General features: G+C 44.6%; 2 protein-coding genes across 23 annotated transcripts in view; one reads left to right on the plus strand and one right to left on the minus strand.

The window, feature by feature from the left end:
- Window positions 1-14,709, plus strand: part of LOC118308750 (NACHT, LRR and PYD domains-containing protein 12) — a 48,125-nt gene extending 33,416 nt beyond the window's left edge. For 15 of the 21 annotated variants that reach the window (XM_047332401.1, XM_047332409.1, XM_047332408.1 and 12 more), the window contains one exon: window positions 15-1,226. In XM_047332401.1, coding sequence (XP_047188357.1) covers window positions 15-174 — 160 coding nt within the window. In that variant the 3' untranslated portion in view covers window positions 175-1,226. The other 6 variants (XM_047332400.1, XM_047332405.1, XM_047332420.1 and 3 more) reach the window with 6 other exon arrangements.
- LOC118308749 (NACHT, LRR and PYD domains-containing protein 12-like) overlaps window positions 1-15,397 on the minus strand; it is a 988,189-nt gene that overhangs the window by 803,198 nt on the left and 169,594 nt on the right. Inside the window, exon 15 of one of the 2 annotated variants that reach the window (XM_047332352.1) lies at window positions 5,215-5,231. The exons of the other annotated variant lie outside the window; for it this stretch is intronic. Within the exon in view, the coding sequence (XP_047188308.1) occupies window positions 5,215-5,231 (17 nt within the window). The remainder of the gene's footprint in view (window positions 1-5,214; window positions 5,232-15,397) is intronic. 2 annotated transcript variants of the gene reach the window in all.

Below are 15,397 nucleotides of genomic sequence, written 5' to 3' on the forward strand. Positions count from 1 at the left end.
TATTCTTTATCCAGGTTGATGAGCTGCAGTTTGTCAGAGATCAGCTGTTCTTCTCTGGCCTCAGCTCTGAAGTCCAACTCCTCCCACCTGACAGAACTGGACCTGAGCCTCAACAAGTTTCAGGATTCAGGAGTGAAGGAGCTGTGTGATCTTGTCCAGAAAGTCGTGGGTTGAGTCTGGAGCCAGTGAGGTGAGTGGAGGGCTGGAGTCAGTCTTGTACTGATCACAGTCAGTAAGAGTTTCCTCAGTGAAGCTCAGAGAGCAGAGACAGACAGAGAGAGAAGAGTCGGCCAATCAGACGAGCCAGAAGCTCGATGACGTCACGTGAAGCTGGACTACAGTCTCTGCAGACACACGAGACTCCTCCCCCTGCTCCACCTGGACCCTTTTTATTCATCAACATCTTCAGACCACCACGCTCCTCCACCTCTCAACAGCCTCCGTGGCAGAGGAGCCTTGTCAATGTGTGTTGCTCTCCAGTTGTCTTTTTGTTTTTTTAATGACCTGATGATGTCACTGTCAGTCTCACACTTTTTTTTTCAACCTCTTCGGCTTTTTATTGACGGGATGAAACAAACATCAAATCTTCATCAGTCGCCTTCAGCCCCCGACCACCGACCCACCGCTGCTTTAACACTGAGCTGTTTGATAAATGTATATCTATCTTTATCTATAACTATCTCTACAGTATATATCTATCTCTATATATATATATATATATATATATATACACATTAAACATTCCGAAATCTTGAGCCACACTTGTACTCAAAAACTAGAGATATGGTTTCAATATGTTGATTACAATTTTTTTGATCAATTCATTGACTCATTGTTTGATTTCCCAAAACTCAAAGAGATTTGGTTTTTCGATTGTAGAAGACAAAGAAAACCAGTCCAACTCTCTGGTCTCTCTTCATATCTGTGTTTGTATCTCACTGAAATGTTTCCACCAATTGCATGGTTCTGTCAAACGTCACATTTATTCTGTGAAAATCAAGTTTGCCTTCATCGATGGATGAGAAGCTCAACATAACTTAATAAAAACATTTGACACGATGTCACTGTGAGCAGATACTTTGCCAAGAGATCAGATTATTTCGTTGGGTGGAAAATAAATGAAATAAGAACATTTGACTGATTTATTGACCTCACTATGTAAAGTGCCTTGAGACAATGTATGTTGTGATTTGTCGCTATACAAATAAAACTGAATTGATCCGTGACTTTTTTCTTCTTCTTGACTGAACGACTCTAATCGATCATCAAAAGAGTTGCAAATAATCCCTGTCAATCAATCAATCGACTTGCTGTTGCTGCTCTATAGGGACGCACATTTATTTTTCAATAGACTCACATTCACAGATATTCATGTCAAAGATTTCAGGAAAGTAGAGCCCGACCGATACATCGGTTGGACGTTTACTGATCTTTTATTGTACAGAATAAAGAATTATTTTCTGAATTCAGGTTCTATATATTTTTGGTTGCATTTGTGTTTTGTTTTTATTCATAGTTATTTATGATAAAAGATTCTGGCTAACCATCAGAGATGGATTCATCTCAGTATTGGAAAAACTTGTACTCCCTGATATCGATATCGGCCCCCTGATAAACTATCGGTCGGGATCTAGGGGAAAGATGATGCGGGCAGGTGTGAAAACAGGTGGCAGTTTTGTTCGTTCCACAGTAGTGTCTTGGTACTTGAGACCAGTTTTGAAATGTCTTGGTCTCAGAATCAACTGCACTTTTACTCAGTCTCCGACCCAGAGGACTGGAGATTTTGTCAAGACCACGACTGTGGGGATTTCGCTGAATTGCTTTGTGCATCGTCTGATTAGTTTGTTAATATCATTTCAGTCAGGAACACTCTCGTCATAGATTTAACCATTTATTGCAACAAAATGAAATACAGTTAGGCTTGGCGCTGATGGCTCCATTCTCAATAATGCCCCCTGTATTTAGCCAGCAGCATGCTAGGCCAAGACAGGGGGCGCGATGCAGAAATCCCCCAAAACAACGGAGCCCAGCGCGAAGCTGAATAACGCCCATGCTAAGCATCAGCCAGGCTATAGGAAAATATCTGTGTAGCAGCAAGCATGCTGCAGACCTCAGCTATCCCAAATGCTTTTGGGAGAGATGCAAGCATGCACCCCGTGAGAGGTCATACTAAAGTTATGTGAAATAAACAGTGAGGAATTTGTCTGTTGAGTGTTAGCGCTCATAGCCTTTTGAGTTGAGATGATGTGGTTTACTCCAGGGCGAGTGTAACTTTGTGCACTAGAGGTAATAAGAAAGGAAGGCGCTTATCATGATATCCCGGGGATAGATGCAACCCTTTTTAATGATATTAATAGTAGCCTCGTCATGACAGAAAACTCTGATTTTTTTCCTAGACCACAGGTTGCCCCAGAGAATGCATGCAACAACAATGGGATACAACTCAAAGTGCGGTAGAAAGTAATTCAGAAGGAAGCGCGAGCAGTTCTTTTGGCCGAACATCAGCTACCATTGATGGTTGTAAATGCCCCCCCCCCCCCAAAACCAATGGAAGGAGCCGCATCGGTAAAAATTTCAGGGCGACTGACGGTTACCATTCGATCTGTGGTTACATTTCTGGATGTATAATGCTGCCTTTGCAGAGAAGATTTGTGGAGCTCATGAAACAGAGCCCCCGTAAAACACTGCCAGGTCTGATATAATGGCTAAATATGTGTTCAATTCAGATCTACGTTCTGGATAGACTTCACGCGTCTCTGAAATCGCCACAAGCAACAGCTCGGCCAACGTCAGAGTTTTGGATAGGTGGAAGAATGGCGGGAACTGCAGTTCCCAGCGTCCTGTGCGTCGTGACGTCACCCGGAAGCGCTCCGAAGGCGAGGCCGCTGTCGCTGTAGATGCCCTGGAGTCGACGTCGGTAGCTGCTGCCGGAGCGGGTTTCAAAACCCGGAGGCGGACTTCATCCAGGGAGGACTGCATGTTGGTGGGAGCGGCGAGGACCGGGTCTTCGTGCTGATGGTCGTATGTCTGGAGTCTTGGTCTTTGAGAAGCGCTGTTGGCGCTAACGGAGCAGTGTTGTTAGCGTTAGCAGCAGCGGGGCGACAGCACTTCTTCTGTCAACAACTTTCTCGGACGATGAAGCGACGGGAGGAAGATGACAGCTCTCTTCATCTCTCTCCTCCGTCGCTCCCTCGTCGTCTTTGGTGTCGAGGTCGCAAACCTTCCTCGAAATGGATCCGTCGTCCAGCTCGAGATGAAACGTGACGCACGCGGATATGGTGAGTATGATGAATAATACAGCTGTGTGTGTGTATGTGTTTAAATGAACCGGCTTGAGTGAGGGTGGGCTGTGATTGGTGCGTGACTTATGTCAATTGTTCAATCAGCGGGCTGTCAGCCGGTGACGTCAGGGGCGTGTGACTACCGTGTCCTGCATGAACTAACGCGAATCTTGCAGGTGAACGATATCCTGTCAGGACACACGTCGACGTTCTTGTTCAAACACCCTTTGTCACCGCGTCGTTTCTTCCAGATTCGGCCTGTCAGTAATAATATCACAACTTTACAACTTGGTTAGCAGCTAGCGTTAGCTTAGCCAACTGGCTAACAAAACATCCACATCCGGTATGTTTTGTGTCGCTGAAAAGTGCTTCCGGGTCACAATTTTCGACTTAATTTTTCATTTTTCCTTCTTCTTATGACTGGCCCTAATACTCTTCCGTAGTTTCTTTCTAATTATTAATTTTGAAAACACAGATGTGCGTCACATTTTATCCATACTCTTATCTTTCAGATGAGTTGTCTTATTATTTTATTTTGTCTTGATCAAATTAGATTTTAAGTTTGTTTGATTGTTTTGCTTCAAAGATGATGAAGAGATGTGTTGTTCATCTCTGATAAACAAGCCTGAGCGTCTGCAGCCACACCAGCTGCTTGAAAGGAAAAGAAATTCAAGAGGTTAGTACAAAGGTTGTTAGGATTCATTGTGTTAATAATCTTCACTTTCTTGTGTACTTCAAATACTTTTGGTGATATGGTGATGATTCTTTTTTTCCCTTTCTTTTTTGATGTAACGTGGTCACTTTAAGTTTGTCATTTCTAAAATAGAGGTGATTAGGTTCCCACTCAATAATACTACAAAAAAAACCCATCACATTTTTAAGAGGTTTGGTTTTGACATTTCATCTGACACTGACTGAAACACTCAAGTCATTAGAGTTGAAGGAGTTTGGAGTTTCAGTTTTCTATACCTCCATGTTCTCAACTTCCCTCAGAGCCAAACAGACGATGAAACACTGAACGGTTTAAAGCAGAAATGTTGTTTTCTAAATTCTCATCAGACTGGAGACTGTGTGTGAGAGACAAAAGAAGAGCAGACTTGAAGAATGTATCTACATATGATTGGTTCAAGTTGGAACAGACACACCTCTCTCTCACACACACACACACACACACACACACTCACATACACACAGAGGGGAGGAGCATCTGAAAACAAAAGTATTCAGTGGATTCAGACTCCATTTTACCTGAGCAGCACAGGTGGAAAACAGGAAACTGACGCAGGTGAGCTCATATTATTTGACCTCAGTTTTCTCTTTAATTAATAATATATTACATTTATGAATATAACTCAAGTGTGTAGAAACCCGTGAGCAGTTTAAGATGGTGACTGTGTGTGTGTGTGTGTGTGTGTGTGTGTGTGTGTGTGTGTGTGTGTGTGTGTGTGTGTGTGTGTGTGTGTGTGTGTGTGTGTGTGTGTGTGTGTGTGTGTGTGTGTGTGTGTGTGTGTGTGTGTGTGTGGGGGGGGGGGGGGGGGGGGGGGCTGGGATTTCAAATGTTTTCTCACACACAAACACACACACACAGAGGGAGGAGCAGCTGGAGTCAGACTCCATTTCACCTGAGCAGAACAGCTGGAAAACAGGAAACTGACGCAGGTGAGTTTATATTATTTTGAACAAGAGAGGACCAGGAGACGAACATGTTCAGTGAGTGAACAGTCGTCCACAGGAGAAGCAGGAAGAAGAGAGACTATGAAGTGAAGACGACTCCTCACTGATTCTTTTATTCTGTGGAGTCTCTTCCTGTCTGGTCTCCTGGTCTCTGTGCGCTCACAGATAAACATGTGACGTGTGACGTGTATCTAGAGTCAAACTTTGTCTCTACGATGGATAGAAGATATACGTGGTTTTAATTGTACAAATGTAAAACCAATGAGGAGCCTCTAACTTTAGACTTGCAGTACTGACTGTGTTTATTATAATGAGCTTGTGTGTCTCCAGTGTTGGAGCTTCACCTCTCAGACCAGAGAAGATGAGTGATCTGGAGGAAGACGAGGACAGAACAGAGTCTCCAGTGTCCAGCTGTGTGTCCATGAAGAGTGACCGGTCCAAAGATGAACCTCCAGACTTCAGTCCTGAACCTGGACCCTCACACTCTGAGTAAGAGACTGTGTCCACACTTCACTTTGTGTCTGGTTCAGTCAATCAACCTCCAACATGTCGATGTAGAAACTCTTCACAGTTTCCAGTTACAGAGGAAATGTTCAGAAAGGGAAGATGCTCATTACAAGTTCTGATGATGTGATTTGTCCACAGACAAAGATCAGAGTTTCCAGTGTCCAGCTGTGTGTCCATGAAGAGTGACCGGTCCAAAGGTCGTCCTCCAAACTTCAGTCGTGAACCTGGACCCTCACACTCTGAGTAAGAGACTGGTCTGAACATGATTCAGTGTTGAAATGGATTTCACATTTATGAGTTGGTGCCAAAGTTCTTTAATCAGGATTTTGAGTCGTCACATTGTGTTTGTTCTTTATTGAACCTGCTCAGAGGTTTTGTGCAGGAACATTGAAGAGAAACGGTACAAAAATGGGAAAGTCAATAGAAATGTTTACACCACAACTTGCAAATGTTTAACTCCACGTAACGTGAAAAATGTTCATGTGTGAGATGATATTTTCCTTGGACTAGTGATCTGTGGGTTTGCCATCACTGATGTAATGTGTCATAAAGAAAAGTCTCCATGTCCACAGAGAGAAGAGGAGTCATGTTTCTGAGGAGAAGCTGCCGTCCTGCTGTGCTTCTTGTCAGGACGTCCTGAAGGATCCAGTCTCCACCAGGTGTGGACACTGGCTCTGCAGACGCTGCATCACCTCATACTGGGACCAGTCGGGTTCACCAGGAGAGTCCTCCTGTCCCCAGTGTGGACAAAGATCCAGAACAGGACTTGGTGCTCAGACAGCAGGTCAGAGCAGCTCTGTGCAGAGTGAGACTGAACTTCTGTCTGATGGGTTCATTTGTTAAATCATTCAGCACTGACTTTTAATATGATTATAAAAAATACAAGATTAAAAACCTTTGTTTTGTCTAAAGTTTTTAATAAAGGTCCAGTTCAGAATGTGTCTGTCAGTCGGGCTGATTGTTTTGTTTTAATCCAGCTGTTAACTTTTCTTGAGAGCATCATTCAAACAACTTCACACTCGACAATGTTCAGTTGTTATTGCTGGACTTTAATCCTACTTACAGTTACATGTTTGTGGAAGGTTTATATAGATGATTAATAGTTTGTATATTTGATTTTCTTGAACTGTTTGATTCAAAATTAAACACTGCACTTCCTCTGGTCCTCAGACAAACACCCGCCAAGTTTGACGTTGATCGTATGAGCGATGGTCTAGAAATCCTAGAAACAGAAAGACAAAGATTTATCCCTTCATAGTTGGATGTATCTAATGAAAGTGATCATCAGATTCTCTGTCTTCAGTCTGACTGGTTCTTCTCTTTCAGCAGATCGTGGTCTGCAGCAGGTTCTAGATGAACATAAGATCAGTCTGAGGAGGAGATGTGAACGTGTGACTGAAGGAAGTGATGAGAGAGGAAGTGAAACCCTCCTCAACAGGATCTTCACTGAGCTCTACATCACAGAGGGACAGAGTGAAGAGGTCAATAACCAACATGAGGTGAGGCAGCTGGAGACGACTTCCAAGAAGAAGACCCTCCATGAAACTCCCATCAAGTGCCACGACATCTTTAAAGACGGACCCGACCAGCAGAGACGCATCAGAGTCGTCCTGACGAACGGCGTCGCTGGCGTTGGAAAAACCTTCTCGGTGCAGAAGTTCACTCTGGACTGGGCCGAGGGTTTGGAAAACCAAGACGTCAGTCTGCTGATTCTGCTTTCGTTCAGGGAGCTGAACCTGATCAAAGACCAGCAGCACAGTCTTCTCACGCTGCTCCATGTTTTCCATCCAACATTACAGAAGGTCACAGCGGAGAAGCTCGCTGTCTGTAGACTGTTGTTCATCTTTGACGGCCTGGATGAAAGCAGACTTTCTCTGGATTTCAACCACAGAGAGGTTGTGTCTGATGTCACACAGAGGTCATCAGTCAACGAGCTGCTGACGAACCTCATCCAGGGGAATCTGCTTCCCTCCGCTCTCGTCTGGATTACTTCCCGACCTGCTGCGGCCAATCAGATCCCTCCGACTTGTGTTGACAGGGTAACAGAAGTACGAGGCTTCACCGACGCCCAGAAGGAGGAGTACTTCAGGAGAAGGTTCAGTGATGAAGAGCTGTCCAGCAGAATCATCTCACACGTGAAGACGTCCAGGAGCCTCCACATTATGTGTCTAATCCCAATCTTCTGCTGGATCAGTGCTACAGTTCTGGAGCACATGTTGACCACAGACCAGAGAGAAGAGCTGCCCAAGACCCTGACTGACCTGTACTCACACTTCCTGCTGGTTCAGACAAGGAGGAAGAAAAACAAGTATCATGAAGGACGTGAGACGAGTCCACAGGAGCTGACGGAGGCCAAAAGGGAAGTTCTCCTGAAGCTGGGGAAGCTGGCGTTTGAACATCTGGAGACAGGAAACATCATGTTCTACCAAGAAGACCTGGAGCGCTGTGGTCTTGACGTCACAGAGGCCTTGGTGTACTCAGGAGTTTGTACTGAGATCTTCAGAACAGAGTGTGTGATCTTCCAGAAAACCGTCTACTGCTTTGTTCATCTGAGCGTTCAGGAGTTCCTGGCTGCAGTCTACATGTTCCACTGTTACACCAACAGAAACACAAAAGTACTTGACGACTTCCTGGGGACGAATTGGAACAACACACGTGACTCTCCTCTGGAAGACTTCCTGAAGACAACCATGAAGAAATCCCTTGAAAGTCAAAATGGCCACCTGGATCTGTTTGTCCGCTTCCTTCATGGCCTCTGTCTGGAGTCGAACCAGAGACTGTTAAGAGGCCTGATGGGTCAGAGAGAGAACGATCCAACGATCATCCAGAGACTCTTAAGCGGCCTGCTGGGTCAGAGAGAGAACGATCCAAAGATCATCCAGAGAGTCATCGACAACCTGAAGGAGATGAACAGTGATGAAATCTCTCCTGACAGAAGCATCAACATCTTCCACTGTCTGATGGAGATGAACGACCTCTCAGTACATCAGGAGATCCAAGAGTTCCTGAAGTCAGTGAACAGATCAGAGAAGAAACTCTCTGAGTTCCACTGCTCTGCTCTGGCCTACATGCTGCAGATGTCAGAGGAGGTTCTGGATGAGTTGGACCTGAACAAGTACAACACATCAGATGAGGGACGACAGAGACTGATCCCAGCTGTGAGGAACTGCAGAAAGGCTCGGTGAGTCCAGACCAATGATGGATGACGTGTCTCCACTTCCTCCCACTGAACTAAACTGTAGCCACAATATCTCAGATACAGGCGCCGCCATCTTGTGCTGGTGACATCATTCTGAGTCAAAGTCTGTGGCCATTTACGATGTGTCACCATGTTGTTATAGGATCTAATATAATTAAATCTAAACATACTGGTTTATGACCTGTATTCCAGCCAGCCACCGGGGGGCGACACAGCTCTTTTTGCTTCAGTTTTGGAAGCTGACATGTCGTCCATCTTGGTCCAGATGTGATCGTGAACATGATAGACTTGTAGATCAGTAGTTTAGTTGACTGAGTGTGAAATGATTTCTGATCTTACACCTCAGTGTGTTTCCAGCTGTTGGTGAGAACGATTGTTCATCAGAAAACTGCAGAATCAAACCTTTAGTGTCTCCAGAGGAAGCTGAGGAGTTTCCTCCAGTGATGTGACCTGAGTCAGCGTCAGTCTGGAGTCGAGACGACGAGTTTGAAAAGTAAACACGGCCTCATGTATCAGAGGTGTGGATATATGAGAGCATATCAGAGTCAACGTCCTGCTTTTCATTCATTCATCTCAGATTCAAGTAAAACTCAGATTCACATTCTAAGTCTGCGAGTATGAGAGACAGTGATGAGGATTATTGTTTCTTGTCCAACACTATGAGATTGGATCAGATGAACCATGGATGTGTAGAGTAGATGGTAAATACATTAGGTTGTGTTTTCTCATCAGATGCATCGAGTTTGATTTCATCACAGATTGCCTGCTTTTATATTTTATATTTTTTATTCACAGATTTATTCGCTGTGGACTCTCAGAGACTCACTGTGAAGTCGTGGCCTCAGCTCTGAAGTCCGACCCCTCCCACCTGACAGAACTGGACCTTAGGGGAAGCTCCCTGAAGGATTCAGGAGTGAAGGTTCTGTCTGCTGGACTGGAGAGTCCACATTGTAGACTGGAGACTCTGGGGTCAGTTCACTGACTGGATCTGTTGTGTTTGTTTTGGACACGTACATGTTAAATGTTAGAAGTTTCAGTTCTGCTGAGACCAGTCGTAGTGTTTGTGATCTAGAGTCGTGGAGACACTGAGATGTTTCTCAGGTTTGTGGTGATGCTGCTCATCAGAACTTGACAAACGCTGCGTCTCTCTTCAACAAACACAAATTGTTCAGAGCTCGTGTCACAGAAGTGATGGATCTGACAGTTCTGTGAAAAGTCAAAGTGTTCAAAGAGTCCAGTCGAGTTTCTCTTGAAAACACATCTATGAAACTGTTGTTCTGTTCTCATGGATGCACACGGTCATTGTACATGTGATGTAGGGACCAATCAGCAGACGAGCTCGACAGTGGCTCAGATCAACTAAACACAGGAAGTGAATGAAAGACACAATCAGGGATTTGTTGGCTGAGGAACCAGATTGAATGGACTCGACCATCAGGACCCGTCTCCACTTTGAACATGTTTTAATCTCACAGACCTTCAGGGAGAAGAAGGTCGTGTGACACATGAGAGAATTAACAGAGGTTTTCAGTTGAACATCTCTGATTTTATATTTATCTTCTAGTTACAGTTTGGACTGAGGTCAGCAGCAGGTCACGAGTCTGTGTTGACATGAACAGGTGTATGAATGTTGTGTTGACATGATGATGATCCACAATAACAGACGGACAAAGACTCATCGATCAGGATTATCAATGATTTCATATTTTGTTTTATTCTTCAACCAGGTTGAGACTCTGCAGTTTGTCAGAGATCAGCTGTTCTTCTCTGGCCTCAGCTCTGAAGTCCAACTCCTCCCACCTGAGAGAACTGGACCTGAGCAACAACGAGCTGCAGGATTCAGGAGTGAAGGAGCTGTGTGGTTTTCTGGAGAGTCCACACTGTCGACTGGAGACTCTGAGGTCAGACACCATGTTCACACTGTATATTGTTATTAATAATTCAGGTGTGCTGGTATCTTTAAACGTTGGCGGTGACCATCTGACCAAATGTGTTCAACTAGTTCATAAATTCAACTCAGCACTTTCACAGACTGGGCAGACGAGGAACTTTTGATTATTTAGAAGAGTTCTGGTCATGTCCTGCCTCCTGCTGCTCTACAAAGACGCCACAGATCCTTCTGTCGTGAACGTGTTTGACTCAACAATCTCCTGCTGTTTGTCACATGTGAACGAGAAACTCTGGAAAATATCTGGATTCAATCCTGCGAACATTCTCCAGAGGTCCTGTCTGAAAACAGCTTTAGAAAGAGTTGCACCAGGCAGGTTGTTCCAGAGAGGGGGGGCCTGGATGGAAAAGGCCCGGTCCCCCTCGGCCCTCAGCTGTGACTGTGGAATATGGTCCACTGACTGTGGCCGAGCAACGTGGAGACAAAGACAAATCTCATCTCACTTTAAATGTCGCAGCGTTTTCCACATTTAAAATTTAAATATTTTGTTCAAATCATGTTATCAGACAATAAACAACTTTCAGTATCTGTGAGTTGGAGCATGAAAGTTCTTCTGACACTGACTGAAACACTTGAGTCTTTAGTGTCTGTCCTGGGATACCCCCGGGACACAGTGCAGGTGGTGAGAGAGAGGAGGATGATAGCAAAGCTATCATTCGTGATGAACAACGACTTCCACCCCATGCAGGACACTGTCTCTGCACTGAGCAGCTCCTTCAGCGACCGGCTCCTCCACCCTAAGTGTGTGAAGGAGCGGTATTTCAGGTCCTTCTTTCCTGCTGCTGTGAGACTATACAACCAGCACTTCTCCAAATAGAACACACACACACACACACACACACACACATACACACTGTGCAATAACCAACTGTGCAAAATTTATATTTGTCATATTTGCATATTTATATTTGTTCTCCATGCGCAACTATTGCTACGGCTCTGCATATAATTTATATTTTTATATTTTGTACATACTTCTTACTAAAAAATATTCCTGTAAATTTCTTTTTATTTTGTTCCACTGTGCTGTTGTAACAACCAAATTTCCCCATTGTGGGACGAATAAATGAATATCTTATCTTATCTTATCTCATTTAAGGTGTTTGGAGTTTCAGTTTTCTAAACCTCCATGTTCTCAACTTTCTTCATGTTGAACAGACAAGTAGAAACTTTGTTTTCTAAAGTCTCATGTTTTATTCTTTATCCAGGTTGATGAACTGCAGTTTGTCAGAGATCAGCTGTTCTTCTCTGGCCTCAGCTCTGAAGTCCAACTCCTCCCACCTGACAGAACTGGACCTGAGCTTCAACGAGCTGCAGGATTCAGGAGTGAAGGAGCTGTGTGGTTTTCTGGAGAGTCCACACTGTCGACTGGAGACTCTGAGGTCAGACACCATGTTCACACTATATATTGTTATTAATAACTCAGGTGTGCTGGTGTCTTTAAACGTGGGCGGCGACCATCTGACCAAATGTGTTCAACTAGTTCATAAACTCAACGCAGCACTTTCACAGACTGGACAGACGAGTAACTTTTGATTATTAAGAAGAGTCAAGGTCATGTCCTGCCTCCTGCTGCTCTACACAGATGCCACAGAACCTTCTGTCGTGAACGTGTTTGACTCAACAATCTCCTGCTGTTTGTCACATGTGAACAAAAAACTCTGGAAAATATCTGGATGCAATTGTACGAACGTTCTCCAGAGGTCCTGTCTGAAAACAGCTTTAGAAAGAGTTGCACCAGGCAGGTTGTTCCAGAGAGGGGGGGCCTGGATGGAAAAGGCCCGGTCCCCCTCGGCCCTCAGCTGTGACTGTGGAATATGGTCCACTGACTGTGGCCGAGCAACGTGGAGACAAAGACAAATCTCATCTCACTTTAAATGTCTCATCGTTTTCCACATTGAAATATTTTGTTCATATCATGTTATCAGACATTAACAACTTTCAGTATCTGTGAGTCGGAACATGAAAGTTCATCTGACAGTGACTGAAACACTTGAGTCTTTAGTCTTTAAGGTCTTTGGACTTTCAGTTTTCCAAACCTCCATGTTCTCAACTTTCTTCAGAGCTGAACAGACGATGAAACACTGAACGGTTTCAAGAAGAAACTTTGTTTTCTACAGTCTCATGTTTTATTCTTTATCCAGGTTGTGGAGCTGCAGTTTGTCAGAGATCAGCTGTTCTTCTCTGGCCTCAGGTCTGAAGTCCAACTCCTCCCACCTGAGACAACTGGAGCTGAGGTTCAACAAGCTGCAGGATTCAGACCTGAAAAAGCTGCGTGATCTTGTCCAGAGAGTCGAGGGTTGAGACTGGAGCCAGTGAGGTGTATGTTGTGATTTGTCACTATACAAATAAAACTGAATTGATCCGAATCTGAACGAGTCATCGATCATCAAGCGTTGCCAATAATTCCTGTCAATCAATCAATCGACTTGCTGTTGCTGCTCTATAGGGACGGACATTTATTTTTCAATAGACTCACATTCGTTGATAGTTACAGTATAATTTGTTATCGGTCTAATTCTCCAAAAGTCTTGAGATTCTTTGGGAACAACAAAGACGACGGTGACTCTCAGGTGTGATGTTGTTCCTCCTTTGTGTTGACACTTCACAGTTTCTCCTTCAAGTGACCGAGGAGGAGAACTGTCGACCATGTCAGTGAAATACAACACGAGGCCACACAGGAGCTTCTGGAAAGGTTTAATCTCACGTACTTCCACTGTTCTAACCAACAGGACGATGTCAGCTGCTAAATAACCTGGGACCCAACATGAGGATCGGACAGAGGAGGCGAGGAGCGACGCTCTGAGGACTCTGAGACGATGACGAGCTGGAGAAATGATGGAAACAGGAGAATGAAGTTGTTCTTTAAATGTGAAGTGAAACAAAACCAAAGACTTAAGATGACGTCTACATCTGCTCTAACACACACACACACACACACACACACACACACACACACACACACACACACACACACACACACACACACACACACACACACACACACACAAACACACACACAGTCTTTGATGCACTTCATTTTTACTTTTTTTGTTTATTTACATTTAGGGGGAAGAGATGTGTAAAAGACAGAACATCTAGCCCCCCCCCCCCCCCCCCCGACATATGGGTAAAGGTACAATAAAAAAATTATTTATCACCTTGATAAACCAAAAAATAAAATATTAATATTTGCTCGCTCTCTCTCTCTCTCTCTCTCTCAATTTCAAATTCAATTTCAAATTCAATTTCAATTCAAAGCAGCTTTATTGGGGAAACACATTTACGTTGCCAAAGCATTTGTCAAAAAACAACAAATAAACGTATCAATGTACATACATAATCAAAGTGGGCTAGTTATTTACATATGGAGTTATATATATTAGAATTATTATCATATTACAATATGCTGATATCTGGCAGGAAAGCTGAACATGATATGCAAGCTGAGCATTCAAATGCAGCGCATTTGAATGCTCAGCTTGCGCTGCATTTGAATGCCACACGTGAGGCGACCTGGTGTACAAACAGGACAGTTACATTTAGGGTCACTTACTACTGTCTGGTGCATATTAAACAAAAATAACTCTCCAACATTAAAAAGAAACCCTCAAGGAACGAGTTAACAATGACGCAGTGATGCTCAGGCTGAATCGTGAGGTGAAAACTGTGAAGTCTTATTATCAGGCTGTAGTGTGGGGGTTCAAATTGACACCATTCACCCATGGAAGCACGATATATATATATACATACTGTATATATATATATATATATATATTTGTGTGTTTTTATTTGCTTGAAGAAACCTCCAATGCTTTTTTTGGTGTGTTCATTTCAACAGACTGATTGTTGTGTGAACATTCAACCTGATGTACGCACTCAAGTGCCCGTCCCATCCCCCCTCACTTGGCCCTGACCCCCCTCCGTTCTTCCACTCAGAGCCGGTCCTAGCCTACACGGGGCCCGAAGCAGAGATTGATTTGGGGCGATCGACCTTCAGAAGCTCCCGTGATGACCTTGGATGTTGTACGTACGATACGTACTGATGCTTTGACACATAAGAAGTTCCTCACGGACAAAATAAAGTTATTTGAATTTGAGATTTTCTTCAAGAACTATAAATTGAAGTAAATAGAAAGGCCTAGGGCTCCAACTCAGGCATCATCAAGTTATTATTTTTTTATACACAAAACGTATTCATACACAAGAGTTACTCTGACCATAACTAACCTTTACACGTGACTGTAGAACAGGTAAAGGTCCCCACAACATGGTAACACCTGGGACCGCACGCACACACGCACACCACCTCCCTCTAAGTGTCTCTCGCTGGGGGAGGAATGGCTCCTCCCCCAGCTCTCTCTCTCTCCTCCTCCTCCTCTCTCTCTTCCCCCCCCCCCCCTCCTCTCTCCTTCTCCCCCTCCTCTCCTCCTCTCTCTCCCCCCCTCCTCTCTCTCTCTCCTCCCCCTCATCCCCCCCCCCCCCCCCCCCCCTCCTCTCTCCTCCCCCTCCTCTCCACCCCCATCTCCTCCTCTCTCCTCCTCTCTCCTCTCTGACTCAGAGTCTATCGGAGCTGGGGCATGAATGGCTCCTCCCCCTTCTCCTCCCCCCTCCCCTCTCTCCTCTCTCCTCCTCTCTCCTCTCTGCCTCAGAGTCTCTCGGAGCTGGGGGATGAATGGCTCCTCCCCCTCCTCTCTCTCTCCTCCCCCTCCCCTCTCTCCTCTCTCCTCCTCTCTCCTCTCTGACTCAAGAGTCTCTCGGAGCTGGGGCATGAATGGCTCCTCCCCC

The sequence above is a fragment of the Scophthalmus maximus genome, chromosome 6 (genome assembly GCF_022379125.1).
Source record: "Scophthalmus maximus strain ysfricsl-2021 chromosome 6, ASM2237912v1, whole genome shotgun sequence".
NCBI lineage: Eukaryota > Metazoa > Chordata > Actinopteri > Pleuronectiformes > Scophthalmidae > Scophthalmus > Scophthalmus maximus.